This window comes from Syngnathus typhle, linkage group LG19 (assembly GCF_033458585.1).
Source record: "Syngnathus typhle isolate RoL2023-S1 ecotype Sweden linkage group LG19, RoL_Styp_1.0, whole genome shotgun sequence".
Lineage (NCBI taxonomy): Eukaryota > Metazoa > Chordata > Actinopteri > Syngnathiformes > Syngnathidae > Syngnathus > Syngnathus typhle.
The window spans coordinates 3,204,046-3,222,223 of record NC_083756.1 but is presented as its reverse complement, the minus strand read 5'-3'; the positions used below and the strand labels follow the sequence as shown (position 1 = coordinate 3,222,223).

General features: G+C 48.7%; 4 protein-coding genes across 12 annotated transcripts; 2 read left to right on the top strand and 2 right to left on the bottom strand.

The window, feature by feature from the left end:
• Positions 1 to 2: 2 nt before the first annotated feature.
• On the top strand, positions 3 to 6,268 carry LOC133143805 (5'-AMP-activated protein kinase subunit gamma-2-like). 5 transcript variants are annotated; one of them, XM_061265978.1, is made up of 17 exons: positions 3 to 93; positions 347 to 400; positions 473 to 582; positions 644 to 756; positions 854 to 1,074; positions 2,532 to 2,583; positions 2,664 to 2,773; positions 2,838 to 2,919; positions 2,995 to 3,053; positions 3,125 to 3,170; positions 3,270 to 3,324; positions 3,408 to 3,534; positions 3,603 to 3,768; positions 3,854 to 3,891; positions 3,971 to 4,117; positions 4,176 to 4,269; positions 4,331 to 6,268. In XM_061265978.1, the coding sequence occupies exons 2-17, from the start codon at positions 365 to 367 to the stop codon at positions 5,023 to 5,025; spliced, it is 2,151 nt and encodes a 716-aa protein (XP_061121962.1). In that variant the 5' UTR covers positions 3 to 93; positions 347 to 364; the 3' UTR covers positions 5,026 to 6,268. The 5 variants fall into 5 exon arrangements, with proteins under 5 accessions (XP_061121962.1, XP_061121961.1, XP_061121964.1 ...); XM_061265977.1 differs by having other exon boundaries at positions 2,838 to 3,053; XM_061265980.1 differs by lacking the exons at positions 3 to 93; positions 347 to 400 and having other exon boundaries at positions 546 to 582; positions 644 to 918; positions 995 to 1,074; positions 2,838 to 3,053.
• Positions 5,482 to 10,287, bottom strand: xylb (xylulokinase homolog (H. influenzae)). 5 transcript variants are annotated; one of them, XM_061265987.1, is made up of 19 exons: positions 10,188 to 10,287; positions 9,949 to 10,031; positions 9,608 to 9,677; positions 9,454 to 9,534; positions 9,291 to 9,377; positions 9,055 to 9,183; positions 8,923 to 8,988; positions 8,780 to 8,852; positions 8,321 to 8,439; positions 8,163 to 8,244; positions 8,045 to 8,085; positions 7,775 to 7,890; positions 7,583 to 7,698; positions 7,436 to 7,509; positions 7,279 to 7,375; positions 7,154 to 7,212; positions 6,896 to 7,001; positions 6,689 to 6,783; positions 5,482 to 6,578 (listed from the first exon to the last, which is right to left on the bottom strand). In XM_061265987.1, exons 1-19 carry the CDS (start codon positions 10,242 to 10,244, stop codon positions 6,510 to 6,512), a joined length of 1,620 nt encoding a protein of 539 aa, XP_061121971.1. In that variant the 5' UTR covers positions 10,245 to 10,287; the 3' UTR covers positions 5,482 to 6,509. The 5 variants fall into 5 exon arrangements, 3 of the variants coding, with proteins under 3 accessions (XP_061121971.1, XP_061121972.1, XP_061121973.1); XM_061265988.1 differs by having other exon boundaries at positions 6,991 to 7,078; positions 10,188 to 10,286; XM_061265989.1 differs by having other exon boundaries at positions 9,928 to 10,031; positions 10,188 to 10,225.
• Positions 10,288 to 11,505: 1,218 nt separating this feature from the next.
• On the bottom strand, positions 11,506 to 14,133 carry eci2 (enoyl-CoA delta isomerase 2). The gene is made up of 11 exons (XM_061265991.1): positions 13,980 to 14,133; positions 13,649 to 13,710; positions 13,469 to 13,572; positions 13,301 to 13,399; positions 12,952 to 13,143; positions 12,750 to 12,819; positions 12,543 to 12,645; positions 12,318 to 12,438; positions 12,161 to 12,250; positions 11,953 to 12,096; positions 11,506 to 11,873 (listed from the first exon to the last, which is right to left on the bottom strand). The coding sequence occupies exons 1-11, from the start codon at positions 14,018 to 14,020 to the stop codon at positions 11,718 to 11,720; spliced, it is 1,182 nt and encodes a 393-aa protein (XP_061121975.1). The 5' UTR covers positions 14,021 to 14,133; the 3' UTR covers positions 11,506 to 11,717.
• rmc1 (regulator of MON1-CCZ1) lies at positions 14,133 to 18,167 on the top strand. The gene is made up of 21 exons (XM_061265982.1): positions 14,133 to 14,503; positions 14,674 to 14,750; positions 14,841 to 14,925; positions 15,016 to 15,072; positions 15,140 to 15,226; positions 15,297 to 15,437; positions 15,533 to 15,636; positions 15,705 to 15,794; positions 15,859 to 15,964; positions 16,031 to 16,139; positions 16,214 to 16,258; positions 16,327 to 16,380; positions 16,451 to 16,579; positions 16,655 to 16,761; positions 16,834 to 16,953; positions 17,023 to 17,100; positions 17,172 to 17,276; positions 17,375 to 17,443; positions 17,506 to 17,593; positions 17,697 to 17,834; positions 17,973 to 18,167. Exons 1-21 carry the CDS (start codon positions 14,405 to 14,407, stop codon positions 18,050 to 18,052), a joined length of 1,968 nt encoding a protein of 655 aa, XP_061121966.1. The 5' UTR covers positions 14,133 to 14,404; the 3' UTR covers positions 18,053 to 18,167.
• The last annotated feature ends 11 nt before the right edge of the window (positions 18,168 to 18,178 follow it).

The following is an 18,178-nucleotide window of genomic DNA, read 5'->3' as shown; positions in this document are numbered from 1 at the left end:
GCCGATTGGCCATCGCGAGACAGAACTAGCAAGAAAGAAGGAAGTCGGCGTGCGACGAGGACAATCAACGGAGGGCAGCCGATCTAGAAGCAGGTAACGTTGCTTTTGTTAACGGCTTTGGGCCACTGACGATCTCTCCAGGCCGCTCCTCGACTCTTTGGGCTGTCATGTTGTCGCGGTCAACTCGTAGGCCTGTGGAGCAATTTGAGAAATTTGCTTGTCAAACTGGCGACCGGCCTCATTTTATGGGCCTCACTTGAAGTCCAGTGTCCTCATGTCTCTATGGATTTCTTCTGCTTGAACCTGTTTCGGATGTTGACCATAATCAATGATGACTCCGCCGCAGGACGTAAACGTGTTTGGAATGTCTTCTGGAGTGGAGAAGGACAAAGCGAGGAAGGTGAAAAGCGGGACGACGTGCGGGCGAGCAGTCACGTCGTTGTGACCTTGTAGTATGCGTGTCGTCCCGCAGGGGGAGACAAACGGCGGCAAGAACTTCTTCCCGCAAGCTAGCGACTCTGCCTCCAGGGCCGCGCCCCCTCCAGGCAAAAGCATCGCAGAGTCCCCTCCCACTACACGAAGGTAAACACGCGTGATGTCGCAGGAATGTTCTGCGAGTGAGTCTGTGCGTTGTGTGTGGTAGGTTGAGCTTCAGTGGGATGTTCAGGTTGGCCTCGAGGGAATCCAACCAGCAAATGTCATCCTCACCTATCACCAGCAAGCTTTTCGCACGCAACAAGAGGAGCAAACCCAGAGGTGTGTGTATGTCGCACTTGGTCAATTGATGCTTTTTTCATCTGTTCCATTCCACGTCCACTTTCCCACTCTTCGTCCTGGCCGCGATTTCGCCCAGCCTTCAGTTTGTCGTGCACCGCCCCCCCGCCACCGGCTCTGCAGACTCCCCCCGGCCAGGGGCAGGTGAGCGTCTTCCCCCTGGAGACATACGCCAGCGAGCCCAGACGTCTGCGATCCTTCTCGTCTCCTCCGGACACAGGACCGCGCTCGTCCTCGTCTTCATCCGCATCAGGCTGTCACCCAACACCTTTGGCCGCGCCCCTTGTCGTTGGCAACCAGGTCTGAAAGCTGAAACAAAGACATTACTTTTAGAAAGAAAGAAGTTAAAAGAAGAAAAATATAGATTGTTTTTCCTGAGCACATATGTGTCACCATTAGCGTTGCATTTGTGCAAGTGGCTGACTTTGCATACACCTTAGACTTGTGGCCCGCCAATGGCAGCGCACACGGAGAACAATTTCTCGTGCTGAAATTTTTTGGAAATGTGGAAGGAAATCCTCTTGATGACGTAATAACGGAGACAACGTGCTCAACAACTCCACACAAGAAATCCCCAGCCCATGTTTGAACATCAAACCTCACAATACTACTGCACCGCAAATATAACAATAATAATAATAATAATATCCATCCATTTTCTGTATTGCTTGTCCCCATAGGGGTCGCGGGCAGTAGGCGCGCAACACCCTGAACTGGTTCCCGGAGAAAACCCATGCAGGGGAGAACATAATAATAATAATAATAATAATAATAATAGTAATAATAATAATAATAATAAATCATATTTTTTTATTTATAATGTACTTTGTTTCACAAAAGTCTCAAAGTGATAAAATCTCAAAACGCTAGTGCTAATAGTCATGCAAATAGAATGAAACAAAATTATATCAGCCATAAAAGTGACAAAGGTTAACACTATATAGTCTTTTTTTTTTCGCCCGATCGCAGTTGGGACAGGCTCCAGCACCCCCGCAACCCTTAACAGGAGAAGCGTTGCTGAAAATTGATGGATGGATGTATTTGTCTCGCCCTAGCGAAAAGCCACGTGGCGGAAGCAGGCAATAGTGCTTTTATTGCGAAGATCCCAGCCGGATGTTTGTTGCGTGCGTGGTGTACATGAGCTTGACTGCACTTGACATCGCGCCTGGATTTTTTTCCCGACATAACGCGAACATTTGACGGCAAAACAGGACGATGACGACCTGATGTTCGTCTTCTTCGTCTTTTTGTCGTCTTCTTGTTTTTCTTCGCTTCGACGTCGGTGACAAACGGGCGGAATGAACGACGACGGCCAGGTTGGTGCCCGATGACGACACTCCATCTTAGGTGTCGTCATGATGACTAGGCCAGCAAGGTTGTCATCATTCCTGACGTGTAAATATATTTGGGATGACGTCATAATGCACCCCCCCCCCCCGGACGAGCGACCTTCATTGATTGGTGATGTCATGTAACACCCCAAAATTAGATTGTTCTTAATCAGTTATTTCAATTAATTCCACGGATATGAAGTATCAATAGCCCCCTTGCGGCTAAAGCCAGAGGTCACCCATCTTACTTTGGCACGGTCACGATCTTTATTTGTTTTATTTTTCAAGTACAATGTTTTGCTCTAGGGTCAAGAGAGCCTTTCAAAGAACAAACTAACAGTTTGCATTCAGAGTATATCATCCCAGTATAGTGAAATGACAGCAGTCACTCTAGCCCCATTGACGCCATTATTTTGTGTTCAACAGGCAACGGATGTAGCGGGAGAGATGCAGCTGCGAGGCCTCGCGGACGAGGGCGGTAGGAAACGTCGCCTTCTCTCGCAAGTCTTGAATTGTTTGGATGGCGCTGATGGAAACAAAACCCGCGTGTGTTTGTAGTGTGTGCGGACTCCGAGAGGGACATTTACACGCGCTTCATGAAGTCTCACAAGTGTTACGACATCATACCCACCAGCTCCAAACTGGTCGTCTTTGACACCACGCTGCAGGTTGCCTCGCATGCCACTGCCACGTGACTGGCAGCTGACTGACACGTGCGTCTTTGCGTTGCAGGTGAAGAAAGCCTTCTTTGCTCTTGTCGCAAACGGAGTTCGAGCTGCTCCTCTGTGGGAAACCAAGAAACAAAGTTTTGTTGGTACACACACGCACGCACACACACGCACACCTGGTAGGCCTCGAAGGTGGTTCTTCTTCCTCTTGTCTGTTTCAGGAATGTTAACTATCACAGACTTCATCAACATCTTGACCAGATACTACAAGTCACCCATGGTAACACACGTGTGCACATCGAGAAAAAGCGTGTGATATGAGTTTTTGATGATGTCAATTTTTTTTTCCAGGTTCAGATTTACGAGCTGGAGGAACACAAGATAGAGACATGGAGAGGTTTGCTTTCATTATTGTTACCAATAGTCAGCCGTGACAAAAAACAAACGAGTAAACCATTACTCCATGTGTGACTTGGTCTCTTCTGTTTGATGACAGAGCTTTACCTGCAGGAAACCTTCAAGCCTCTGGTCCACATCTCGCCAGATGCCAGGTATGCTAGCAAGCGGGGGTCTCATGAGCGGGCCGATTGAAAACAGGAAGTTGATCCGTGTGCCTTCCATGTTGCGGTATCAGCATCTTCGAGGCGGTGCACTCACTGATCCGTAACAAGATTCATCGTCTTCCAGTTGTCGACCCGCTGAGCGGCAATGCACTTTACATCCTGACGCACAAACGCATCCTCAAGTTCCTGCAGCTCTTTGTGAGTGTCCCCGCCCGCCTGCAGGGGACGCTGCTGCACTCTTAATAAAACGTGTGTGTGCGTGCCAGATGTGCGAGATGCCCATGCCTGCCTTCATGAAGAAGACGCTGGAGGAAGTGGGAGTGGGCACTTACGCTGACGTCGCTTTCATCCACCCGGACACTCCCCTCATCACCGCCCTGTCCGTCTTCACACACCGCCGTGTTTCTGCCTTGCCCGTCGTCAATCACCAAGGTAAGCGCCACCATTTTGGGACTGGCACTCATTTCTATATGTATTCTATCAAATACATGTCAGCTGTGTGTTTGTTTGTACTCAGGCCAAGTGGTGGACATCTACTCCAAGTTTGACGTGATCGTGAGTAAAGCTGCCAAACGCTAGCCACTGAGCGGTCGTCAGTCCGGGTACTAGCCTAGCCGCGGTGTCTGTCCCTCAGAACTTGGCGGCGGAGAAGACGTATAACGACCTGGGCGTGACGGTCACACAGGCGCTGCGGCACCGCTCGCAGTACTTTGAGGGCGTCCTGAAGTGCAACAAGATGGAGACGCTGGAGACCATCGTGGACCGCATCGTCAAGGCTGAGGTGACGGCTGCTCCCCGGGATGGCAAGCCGAGACAGTCTTGTAAACTTGTGCGTGTAGGTTCACAGGTTGGTGGCGGTGGATGAAGAGTCTCGCATCGTGGGCATCGTGTCGTTGTCGGACATCCTTCAGGCGCTTGTTTTGACTCCTGCCGGTAAGCACGCACAAGTCCAGCTGCGGTTGTCATGGAGGTCACTTTTGTTTGCTGCTTTCAGGTGTGCTCAGGGTCGACGACTCTTTCCACACTCGCGCTGCTTCGGACTCTACATTGGACCAGGACCACATAGCTGACCAGGAACGCGACCTGGGAATTGACCACAAGCAGGGCGACAGGCAGGACCAGGAGAAGGACGAGGACCACAGTCAGGACCAAAACATTGACCAGGACCATGAGCACAACCACAGCAGTGACAAGGAGCAGGAACAAGATCAGGACCAAAGTCAGGTGCAGAACATTGATCAGGATCCAAATCATGACAACAACCAGGACCATAACAATGACAAGGACCATGAGCACAACCACAGCAGTGACAAGGAGCAGGAACAAGATCAGCACCAAAGTCAGGAGCAGAACATTGACCAGGATCCAAATCATGACAACAACCAGGACCATAACGATGACAAGGACCATGACAACAGCCGGGAACTGATCAAAGACCAGGAACGTGACAATGACAAGGAAGATATCTGGGATCTGGAACACAACCAGGACTATGACCAGGAACATAATAATGACCAGGAAGATGACCACCATGATAATGCCCTGGACCAGGAACTTGACAATGACCCCAATCGACAGCACAACCAGGAGCATGATCAAACCCTCTGTGGAGACAAGCGCACTAACTCCAAGCAGGAGGAGATGGAGACTGAAGGTGATACTGGTGGGGAGACAGAAAGGGGAGAATGAGACCGGTCCGAGGAGGAATTGTGACATCACGTCTTAAGGCGGGTCAAACTGGGATTGACAGCTGACGGACACACTCATTAAGAATGCAAGCAAACACAAGTTGTTTGCATGGCAGCTATTTGAAACAGGCTAGCAGCTAGCATAGCAGCACAGTTACTTGATGTAAACACACACAATAATCACAATGTTGGTAGCTTCCTAATGCTAACGTGTCCGTGATATTAAGTGATTTTGCTACAAGCTAACCGCTCGTGTGATGTCTTGGCATTTTCTTCTAACGTGAATGCATCGACAATCCTTTCGTTTGCACTTTCTGTTCTTGGATGATGTCATCAGACGGCGTCGTTCAGCAAGAACTTAAACATTCACATTAGGAAAAAAAGTGCTGTTATTTGCACACAAGTTGAATCAGTTACTTGTTTTCATAGACTTTTTGTTCAGTGAGCTACAGATCAATTTAATGTCAGACATTTATTTATTTATTTATTCATTCATCTTCCGTATCGCTTTTTCCTCACGCGGTAGGTGGGGTACACCCTGAGCCATTCGCCGTCCAATCGCATTATAGTATATTATATAGTATTTAAAGTTCTTTGTTACTGAATTTACATTTGTGATAGAATTTAGCGTTCTTAATAGGGGTGTAATGATTCATCGATACATCGATATAATGCTCTACGACTTGTTGGCATCGATGCTAAACGTAAACATCGAACTATATCGCCCGTTTTTGACCTCCGACATTAGACGCGACTTTATTTTGAAATCCAGTTCATTGTTGCTTGCTTCCTCTTTCCGGGAGCAGTGTGCGGCGTGTTGTGTTGTGAGCAGAGCAGGCACGTGAAAGGGGAGCCGACAACTACGTGGCTCCTGGGCTGGTGCTATGGCTAGTGTCCAAGAAGACGAGGACATTCGCTCCCCTTTGGGCTTCGAGTCATTCGTTTGGAAGCACTTTGGATTCCAAAGAAAAGATGTTGTTGATTTTGCGTATGAATTGTTATAAATCAGGATATTGTTCTATATCGATCGTAGGGCACTATATCGTGATGTATCGTGAATGAATCACAGCAGGATTTAAGATATCGGCAAATATCATTCTTTGTATCGATATGATATCGTATCGTGACAAAACCCGCGATTTACACCCCTAGTTCTTAAGTAACATTCAGAATACAAAAAAAAAACTGGTTTTGTCTTCTAAAAAAATCTGAATCTGAATAAAACGATCACGTCATTGTCCAAAGCAGTGTGCCTCCATGCTTTTACATGCTGCTATAATGCACGCACACACACACGCGCACACACAAACACACAAACACACACTGGCTGGCAGGAAGTCAATGGCAGGAATGTTTTCATTAATTTGCAACAAATGACCCATCGTGAAGGGATGTGTTGTGCAAATTTGTCACAATGTGCGCATCCTCATTGAAAACCAACTTGGGTTGAGGCTGACGTTGGCCAATCAGATTTGAGTGAGCGGTTTAGGAGCGGAGCTCCTGCAGGACTTTCTTCTCCAAGCGGCCATAACGTTGCAGCATCTCGTTGTACACCTGACACACGTACAGAAAGTGACACATGGCTGCCATCTTGAAGGAAAACGTTACAACCTCTCTCATCACACCTTTTGTGTATGTGTGTGTGTGTGTGTGTGTGTGTGTACCTGGTGTGCATGAAGCTGTGGCGTGGTGGCAAGTCGTGCTTCAGGAGCTTCTTTCGTCACATCAAAGAAGGACACGTCTGATTGGTCAAGCACACCTGGGACGACATCGACCAATTAGTAAGAATGCTACTATCATCATCATCATGAGCACTTCCATAATAGTTTTTTGCCCCAAATGGTCATCTAGTATCCTTTCAAAAGGTGTACCTTGCTTCCAGATGAAGAATGAGGACGTTCTACCAATTTTGTCAGGATCAAAAGGTGGATAAAAGGCTAGCCATAGCAAGCTAGTACTAGCATACCGTGCAGAGCCCTGTAAGCGGAGCCGAGGCAAGCAGAATTGGACACGTCCATGGTGTAAACTGGAGCGTTAAACACGTCGCACAACACCTGATGCACACAAACCAATACACAAATAATAAGAAAGCATTCACATGACATTAGCGTGTCAGCTTTCAGACTCACCTGCAGAATCTCTTTGTTACACGACGCTCCGCCCGTTGCCAAAATTCGACTTCCTGGAACTGAACCAGACGAGGTTAGTGTCTGTGAGTTTGTGTGTGCGTACGTCTGCTTGATGTTGTTCTTACTGATGGAGTAACCCAGACGCTCAGCGTGGAGCCGCCGTGAAAGGAACTGACCCTCCACCAGGGCCCGCACCTCCGCCTCAGCGCTCACTGATGACACCTACAGGGCAATACAAGTATTGTCACACACGTACACAGACACGCACTATACTTGGACCACCTTGTTGTCTTCTGCGTCAAAGAGATGAACTCCCACCGCACGAGGGGTGATCTCCATGACGTCAAAATAAAGGCCTACAAACATGATGTCAGAAGAAGGAAGAAAAGAAGGAAGGATAGGGGGCAATGAAAAATAGTAAAAGTATACCAATGTAACCGTTGTTTCCAAGAGGCGTTTGCCTCAAAGCAGCAGAGAAGCGTTCCCATGATGAATCAGCGCAGCGGTTCCTCAGTCGCTCTCGAGTCAAAGATCCGTTCTTGAAACTGAAGAACGTGCACACGCGCGTTGGTGCTGGTCATTTCACCATCACCCCAAAATGCAAGAGACACAAAATCCCACCACAGCAAGCCCATGAAATGTCGCCAGTCGACAGGATTGATGAACACGTGACCTTCGAGAGCGGGACGGGCGTGCTGGAGCCACACAAACACTGTGTCGCTGGTACCCAGACTCACCTGCAACGCGTGCACACACAAAGAAAGGAATAGTAGGAAGTCAAAGTCCTGATTGCTGATAAGATTTACAAGAGTAGGCGCAAAAATATTGTGGAGAACTTGGCCCCTCAACGCAAAGGGGCCAGATCAGGTACACGTGGACGCAACCACTTACAGCCAGGTCTCCCTGCTGGAGTCTCATCCCCGCCAAAGATGCTGAGAAAAAGAGAAACAGCTGTCACCGTCAGCATCAGTCATAACTGGCGGGCCAACGTCCCCGTTGGCAGGGTCACCTGGGTTGTCACCAGTGAAGGCGACCACGGCGCACGTGTCCGAGAAGCCAAACCTGCGCACCCAGTAGGACGACACAGTGCCCTGAAGGTCACACAGGGCTAAAGGTCACAAGCAGCTCGGCGGAGGGCGGGGCTAGCTGCGCAGATCGTCGTCTCACTAGCACGGACGCAGAGGGCATCGGCTTCCCCAGCAGAACGTCCAGACCGGGACACACGGCCTCCAGCAAGGCCTCGTTCCACTTTTTGCTACGGATGTCCAGAAGATTCATTCCTGAACCTTCAAGGATGAACGTGATGACATCATCGCTTCGGTCAGCAAAGGAAGACACAATTACAAAGCTCCAGGTTTGCATTGCCATTGATCAACTTTAGCTAGTCAATGCAGTTGATTTGGAAAAGGTTTCAAACTTTGTTGGAGTTTATAAAGTCTGAGAAATGCAATCATAGCTCTGTTTTGAATCATTTCATTGTCAATAGTTTTTTCTATAAATGAAGCGGAGGGGAAATGGTTCGAATCTGTTTTACTGTATTGAGAAAGAAAAAGTCACCGATTTTAATTTCCATATTGCCCTGCCCAGCTAATGATATCATTGGTGAAGTGTTGTCTGGTGGCCTACCGTCACTGTAGTCGATGGCAGCGTACCTGCCGAGGAAGAGCGACGCCGCAAAGCTGCTGACCAATGAGATCCTCTGAAACAGGGGTCACACCAACATCAATAAGGCCACATCTGAGGCGGATGCGGCAAGGTCAGCAGCTGACCTCGGTATCTTGGAACTCTCGCGGTCGTTCGTCGCGCATTTTGGCAATCTGACTTCCAGTGAAACGCTGCCCAAACACAAAAAAAATAGTCAGCATTTAATTTGCCCTCAGATGTGTGAGTGTGAGGATCACCTCATAGGCTCTGGAGCCCGTGATGTCTGCCAGCTTGGCAGCACCCCCTGCTGCATCCTCCAGGCGCTCACACTGCAGTCCGCTGCTTGAGTCCATCCACACGGGGGAGTCGTGCACTGAGAAACAGTCCTGAAACGCAACAAGGCCCATGAGGTGGGCGTAAACATGCCCATCCACTCATTGGTACGCAAATTTGATTCAAAATAAACATCATCGACCGGCACAGACATACGTACTTTGAGCTGATGGCTGAGGCTGCGCTGGTGGTGGAGCTGCTGGAGGGTCGTCGCCGCTCCCTTCTTCCAGTACACGCTCCCGTGTTGCTGAGAGGATGAGAGCGGATCACTAACCACGATGCATTTTGATTGACAGCCACGTGAGTTAAGGTCAAAAGATCACCTGACCACTGCCTGACAACGCTCGCACCCTGGAGAAGTCGAAGCCCGCTTCCTTCATCTGCTCCAATAGGAGGTCCAGAGCCTGAAGATCACTCCAGAATATTATTCAGCGCACACGCTTGAAGGGTCACACTGGTGTCTCGATGCACTCATACCTTGACCCACATTAGAGCGGGCGATGTCACCGTCAGGCCGTCTGCACCCACATGGACGCCCCCCTCCGTCCTGCAGCCCAAAATCAATGTTATTTGAGTACGTATTCATCCAATAGAAGGAACTGAAAACATAACCTTATGTCAACTTGTAGCTAACTTTAAAACAAATATCGACTTGTATCTAAGTTCTTAATGCCACTGAACTTGTACAACTAGTAGGTCAGGTCATTCTACATTGTAGTACATTACTACATTATAAGACAGCCCAAATTGACAACTGAACCACTAGCACCACATAATTTACAGCAGAGTGTATTTACATGCAGTGGTAGAGTTAAAACCTGAATTCGGGTAGCTGAGAGTCAAAGTGCACTTGGTTCTGATGGATGACATTCAGCTTGTGATCGACGGCGACAGCCTTCAACTTCACAAACAAGATGACAAGTTGTCATTTGGGACAAATATGCGTTAATAAATAACTATGACAAGTGTGATAAAAGTTTTAATTAAAAAGAAAATCTCCTAAACGTTTCAAAAGGCTAATAAAGTTAGAAGTTTAGTGACGTGTTTTTTTTGTTACCTGCTGAGTGCTGAAGTCGAAGCCAAGGTATGCTTCAGTGTGTTGCACGGCCGCCATCTTGTGTTGACGTGCCGAGAAGGCGGTGCCATTATTTAAATACAAGGGGGGGGGGCGCGTTGTAATTGGACGAATCGTTGCTTAGCAACTAGACAACGCTCAACATTACTGGTTGGCTCATCTCTTGTCGGGTTAGGGTTAGGGTTATTACTAAATCAGTAATACGTAGTTGCCAAGCTTTCCTTGGTCACATTTATTTTAATGCAATGTTGAGTTGGAAACTTACGAGAGCTTCATTAGTAGATGGATTGAAGAATGTGTTATTTCCCATCACTTTTGCTGTGCACAATCCCTCCTCCTCCAGTTAATGTAAAAATATCTAAACGAGGTATAGAACAAGTTAGCCACGTACCATTTAACTGATGACTTCTTTTGACAGACTGTGATGCACAACATATAAAGTACACATTCCATGATGTACGTTGTTGGTGAAAGGGCTGGTGTAAAGTAAGAGACTATTATATTTTTACTGAACTTTTTGTACATTTGAATTTGTTATTTCGACAGACTTGGTTTTCTCTGGAACTCTGAATTGGATTAACATTTTTGAAGGTCATATTGCTTGGTTAACAACAAGATTTTCTGAGACTGAGAAATATTTCAAGCTACTAAAGAGTGACTCCGAGCTGTTGCCTAGCAACACTACATTTACCATTTTTTCCATGTATAATGCGCCCCCATGTATAATACGCACCCTAAAAATGGCATGTTGATGCTGGAAAAAAGCCTGTACCCATGTATAATACGCACCCAAATTTTGACTCCTACTTAAGTCCGTAAACGTAAAATTATTTCAGAAAAAAGATCATCTTTGGGAACAACCGGATGTTATTCTGCCGGTCAGTATCACTGCGCATGCGCTAGCAAACTCGATAGCGAAGAAATGTTTCAGATTTGTGTAGGGTACATTGCGACAGCAAACGAGCAGGTGATCGTGCAAGCGTCTGATACGAGAGCATTGTGTTCGTATGGAGCGTGTTTGAAGTGAACAGCAGAGAAGAACGCGCATCTGTAATGGCGGTCTCCGTATGATATCCGGATAAAAAAAAATAAAAATTGTACCCATGTATACTGCGCACCCCAGATTTTAGGACAATAAATTAGTTAAATTTTGCGCATTATACATGGAAAAAACGGTAGTCTTAACTCACGAATAAGACAATATAATAATGGTAATAAAATAGTGATGGTAATAATGACGATAATAATAATGATGCCAATAATATTAGCGAATGCCAACAACACCCGCTGACTCTACACGTCAAAGAAAGGATAAACATTTATCACTTCAACAACTTTTTTTTTTTTCCCACTACAAACAACTGGACACACATGATAGAGTTGAGTGACAAGCACATGTGCAATTAAGGCCAGGCACTTGATTCTTCACATTCGACGGAATGTCCGCTGCAAGTAGCCACGGTGAAGTTTCCTACGGTGGCTCATAGACACGGCGACGCTTGCTGCAGTGGTTCAGAGCTTAGATTTAGCCTGAAAGAAGCTCATGACGGCGTTGAAGCACTCGTCTGACGTCCATCGCTCTGTCAGGCGCTCCACCTCGGCGTCATTGACGGCGTGGAGGCGCTCTTTCTCCATAGAGCGAATCAGCTGCTTGGAAAGTGCCAGAGACTAACAGGAAACACACATCAACAAAGCCAACGTTACGACAAGGGGCTGCTGGGGAAAAGTTCACCGCGTGCGCGTTTACGTTTGGAGGTAGCTTGGCGTAGTTCTTCAGTCGGCTCCAAACTTCCGTGTGGAAGCTGCTGTCAGGAAAGACTTCTGTGACCAGACCCAGTTGGCACGCTTGGAACGCCGTCAGCTTCTTGTTAAACAGCAGCATCTCGTTGGCCTGTGCACGTGCATGCCCGTCAATCACGTGTGTATGTGTGCGCGTGTGCTCTATGTGCAGGGACCTTGCTGTTGCCCATGATGCGAGGAAAGGTGTAAGACGAGCAGCCTTCTGGACTCTGACCCAGTTGGCTGAAAGGCGTGTGGAAGGTGGCCTAAATATTAAAAATAACTTCATGAGTGATTTTGAATCAACATATTTTTGTGTGCGTGCGCACGTACGCTCTCCGTAGCGTAGACCAGGTCAAACATTCCCATGACAGTGACAGAGATTCCCACGGCCGGTCCGTTCACCACCGCTACCAGCGGCTTGGGGAAGTCGATGAACGCCCTCACGTATTTCCTGTCCGCAGGGGTCAGAGGTGAGCGAGTCAACTCGGACAATGTTACTCTTCGAGGCCACACCGAGCGATGGATGGATGGACGGACTGATCCGTGAGCGATCACCTGAGCAGCTCCCCGCCAGCTTTGGCCATCTGCTCCAATCCTCCCTCAGGAATCTTGGTGAAGTTGCTCAGGTCATTGCCACTGCAGTAGAAGTCCCCTGCGCCTGGCAAAGCACACCCAAATGCACACACCACCCAGTCAGACAATGTGTGTGTTGCCATCGACAACCTACTTTTGTGTGTATGTGCGTGGGAGAGAGAATGTTACCGGTAAAGACCGTGACCACCGAGCTGTCTTGGGCTGCTTGCTGCAGAGCTTCAATGATCTCCTCATACATCTGTAACAAACGCTCCATGTCAGCTAACTAGCAACATGCTAAGTGTGACTGTTCAATCTTTCTACCAATGTGTAATGGCCAACCAAAGTCAGGTCGCAAACGAGGATGTTTGTGAGGATGCGTTGAGGTCACCTGAGTGGTGATAGCGTTCTTCTTGGCGGGCCGGTTGAGCGTGATGGTGGTGATGTCATCTTGCGTACTGACCAACAGGGAGTCGTACGTGCGTCCATTGGTGGCTGACTGGGCGGGCGCTTGGGCGGCGCTTCCACCTTCTGCCGCCACCAGGGAGCCAATCAGGTCGCAGTACTCCTGCCGGGCCGACTCCTGTCAATCACATTTTCACAAATCACAAAAACTTCTCCATTTTGTTCAACGTCATGCTTCCTGTTATTTGACATCATATGACACGACAAGTCATACCGCACACCACGAGTGGTCTGCTACAAAGTTAAATAAGTGAAAGGCCAGCGAGCGTGTGGACCTGGGTGATGGATCCCAAAGACTTCCACGAGTCCCACTTGGCCTTGTTGATGAAGTCCAGCATTCCCGGTTTGGGGGTGTCACAGGGACCGTGTGTTGCCTGTCATGTGAACCACAAACACACCATAAATACTCAATGTCAAGCAGAAAAGAACATGCCTGTGCTGACCTGTTTGAAGAGAGCATAGATCTTGAGCTTGACATCATTTCCAGGATCTTTCTTCAACGAGGAAAGTTTGCTCTTGGCCTTCTCAAAGTCTTCCTGGGTCACACCTGAAGGCGAGCACACAAGTTCGAGCACATGCTAAGGTAGAACATTGGTTGGTTGAAGCTTAAAACGGTACCTTACCCATCATGGACGTCTTGGTGAAGTGGAAGCTTACGGTGGGAACGCTGGACAAACGCCACAACCTGACCAGCGCGAGCAAACACAACATATGAACAACACAACGAGTTCGGATTTTGAGTCCAGCCCAGGATACATTGCGTAACACACAGTACAAAAGTCACACTGAACTCGACACATGCCAAATACTCTCCTAGAATATATTATTTTTCTTCTTTATTTGAAACGTACAGTTTGTCTTTTGTTTTGTTGGCGTTTTAGTGACGTTTGCGTACATTTAACTTCGCTCTCGGCTGAACTTTCCACAGAAGACAAAAGTGTCAGAAAAACTCACCGACGAGTAAATATCAAGCTTATTTGCGCAGCGAAAGTCATTTAGAGGCTGCGAGATGAGAGCACAAGTACAAGCGAAGGGAAGCAGAGCGACAGGACAAACAAGGTTGACACACAATAAAAAAAGAAAGTCAATTACTTCCGGGTCACGTCACTTTTTTAAGGACAAATGAAGGGTGCGAAGGTGACATTTTCATAGCCTTAACTCATAGTTTCCATAGAAACCAGCCCAGATTCGAGGACTGGTTGAAGGCTACGTACATTTGGACACCAACTGATTTCCTCCTGTCCAATTTTGAATTGAAGAACGAATCGGAGCTTTTATTGCGAAACAGTGCCGGGTAATAATTTACTTCCGGGTCTGGTGTTTTGTTTTGGTGTCTTTAAAAACAGGGGGAAAAAAGATCGATCCAATGTTGTGATAGGATGAGCGACGAGCACTACTTGGAACTTTGTGACAATCTTGTCCACTTTGAAAACGCTTCGAGCGTCAACAATGTTTTCTTCGATGAAGCCAACAAACAGGTCAGCTTCCATTAACTTGAGTTTAGCGTGGCGGCTTGCCGAGTCAGCTGACCGCCGGCTGGCGGAAATAAAAGCACAAAACAAAAGAACAATGTGTTTTCCGGATCTATGATGTGCTTGAGTTGGTTGCCCCCAAAAGTATGCTGATGGAGGTCTCGTGCTGCCTTCAGGTGTTCGCGGTTCGTTCAGGGGGCGCCACGGGTGTGGTCGTCAAAGGTCCGGACGACAAGAGTTCGGTTGCCTTCAGGTGGGTCATGTGCACTGACAAATATTCATTTTTTTTTCGTTGTTATGATGAGGTCGAGGAGAACAACCTTTACATTTGAGTTGTGTGCAGGATGGAGGACAAAGGTGAAGTTAAGTGCATCAAATTCTCCATTGGGAACAAAATCCTGGCTGTGCAAAGAACGTCAAAGTCCGTGGTGAGTTTTTGGGATCAGTTCCCTCGTGTGTGCGTACAACGCACTGACTCAATCCGCCGGTTCCGGGGAAATGAATGGCCTGTCTTTCAGGACTTCATCAATTTCATCCCCGACTACCCGCACACGGAGTTCACGCATGAGTGCAAGGTGAGCCGCTCACACCAAGCGACTGATCCCGCCCAGCCTCTCTGACATGTGTGTCGTACGGCTTCAGATGAAGAACGCAAACCTTCTGGGCTTCTGCTGGACCAGCTGGAACGAGATTGTCTTTGTCAGCGACCAGGGCATTGAGTTCTACCAGGTAGCTCCGCCGCCGTCGCCGCGCACCTGTCAGGGTCCGGCCCCGCCCACACATGGCGTGTCACGTTCAGGTGTTTCCCGACAAACGCACTGTCAAACTGCTCAAGAGTCACAGCCTCAACGTCAACTGGTACCAGTACTGCCCTGACACCGCCGTTATGCTGCTGTCCACCACCGTGCAGGCCAACGTCCTGCAGCCCTTCGCCTTTCGGGTCAGAACGCACGACAACAAACGGCGCCTGCCTGCTTGCGAACACACACCTTGGCGCTGCATTTAAGTCTCTATTTGTGTGTGTGTGTAAATAAGGGTGGGAGTGTGTCCAAGATGTCCAAATTTGAGATCGAGTTGCCTGTTGTCCCAAAACCAGCCAAACTCAGCCTGTCTGAGAGGGATGTTGCCATGGCGACCATGTAAGTGGCTTCTCTGTGTGTGTTTGCCAATAAGACACAATAATCTTGTGTGTGTGTGCGGGTTGTAGTTATGGTCAGTTGTACGTGATGTACCTGAAGCATCACTCCAGGAGCGCCAACAGTCCCAGCGCTGAGGTGGTGCTCTACCACTTACCAAGGTGATCACACACACACACACACACACATCTCTTGACAGTGTTAAATATGAAGATGTGTGCACAGGGAGGGTGTGTGCAAGAAGACACACGTGTTAAAATTGGACACAACCGGAAAATTTGCTCTCAACATTGTGGATAACCTGGTGGTGGTCCATCATCAGAGCTCTCAGGTGGGTGCGCGGGTGCGCGTCGGGCAAAATTCCCAAATAACGCCATCGCCTGCGCGCGCGTTTCAGACGTCACTGATGTTCGACATCAAGTTGAAGGAGTCCGACGGCGCCGTCAGCACGCATCGGCCTGTGCTTCCTGCTCGTTCCATACAGCCTTGTCGCGTCCCGCTTTCAGGTACACGCAGGCACACACGCCCACGTTCATGACAATTGTCATAATTGACGATATTTCACCTGTGTTGTTCGAAGGTCCGGCAGTGGTTCCGTCACAACTTCCTGTTCCGTGTCAGTTGTGTATCCTTCCGATGGATTTATGCGTGTGCGCACGTGCCGGTTTGTTGTCAGACTTGACCGCCGCACAGACTCGTCTTCATGGAGTGTCTTCCAGCCTGATATCATCATCAGCGCCAGTGAAGGTCTGCTAAACGCGTGCTCGTGCGAGCACACGCACACACACTGATTGAGGATGGATCGGTTGATTGACAGGTTACCTGTGGTATCTCCGCGTCAAGTTAAGTCCGACAGTCAACATGCTCCAAGACAAAAGTAAGCTGATGGACTTCCTGTTGCGCCGCAGCGACTGCAAGATGGTCATCCTGTCCGTCTGCTCTCAACGTACGTCTGGCGGTCTCGCTCGTTCTGAATGGTAGCGGTTTGCTGCTAATGTGCCAATGCTAACATGCTAACAAGTGGTGGATAGCGATCAGCGAGCAAGTCTCCCCGTGGTGGCGAGCGTCTTCGACAAACTCAATCAAGTGTACAAGGAGTTCTTGGAGGCGGAGCAAAGCTACAGTGCGGTGAGTGAGGGAGTGATGGGTGTCGTGTCACCAAAAGGGGAGGAGTCAACTGATGCGCGTGCGCCTTTGCAGGCCGTGGAGGCGGGGCCCACGCGCGGCGGGATTGTTCACAAGCGACCAGTCAGAAGCCAGGCGGTCATCGACCAATCGGACATGTACACGCACGTCCTGTCGACCTTCACAGAGCGGAAGGTACAGATGGCAAAACGTTTCCGCCATCTTTGGTGCCAAGGTTGAGCCAGTTTTGGTGTATGCTTGCAGGGCGCCGCCCACAAGTTGACCATCGCCGTGTTGATGGAGTACATTCGCTCGCTCAACCACTTCCAGATCGCCGTGCAGGTCGGTGATGGTCAGGTGAGCGCACGCGCGCGACTCCAGCCAGGGATTGACTGACCTTGTCGTCACGTCAGTATTACTTGTACGAGTTGGTCATCAAGACGCTGGTGCAGCACAACCTCTTCTATATGTTGCATCAGTTCCTGCAGTATCACGTCCTCACCGACTCCAAACCGCTGGTGAGTCACGCAGGGAAACGGAAGGGCACCCGTCCGGTTTTGTAAGCTGGCGTAGCCGTTAGCATGTCACTTGTCCACCTTCACGTGACTTCTTTCAGGCGTGTTTGCTTCTGTCCTTGGAGAGCACCTACCCGCCCGCTCATCAGCTATCCCTCGACATGTTGAAGGTACTCCTCCGCAACCCCCTCATCATCTTCACTGTCCAATGACACGCTTTGTTTGTGTACAGCGTCTGTCGACGGCCAATGATGAGATTGTGGAGGTTCTGCTGTCCAAGCAGCAGGTTCTGGGCGCTCTCAGATTCATCCGCAGCGTCGGTACGTTAACAGCTTCCTGCCCTTGAAATCATATCTGCTCAATGACCCGGAGTTGATCACAAGAGGTCATTTGAAGGCTGACTAATTGCTGTGTATGTGGCAGGCGCTCACGACAACATGTCCGCCCGAAAGTTTCTGGACGCCGCTCGTCAGACAGGAGACGACATGCTGTTCTTCACCGTATTCAGGTCATTCCAGCAGAGGAACCAGCGCCTCAGGGGAAACCCGGCATTCAACCCCGGTCAGTGCACATACAAAGCCCAGATAGCAGAAACGATTGTGCCGCCCGATTGTGTCTAGTCGTCGCTGCTGCTATAAAGGGCCACTTCAGTGAGGTTGCATAATTTCCTGCCAGTGTTCAATGTGTGTGTACCTGCAGGCGAGCATTGCGAGGAGCACGTGCTTCACTTCACGCAAGTGTTTGGGGACCAGGCGTTGATGAAAGCGGCCACCGCCTGACTACCATCAATGTTAATAATTCTTCGTATGAAATGAAATATCAATGTAAGCAATCGGTCACATGAAATAAATTATCAATGTTAACACATGAAATAAAATATCAATGTAAACCATCTGTCAAAGTGG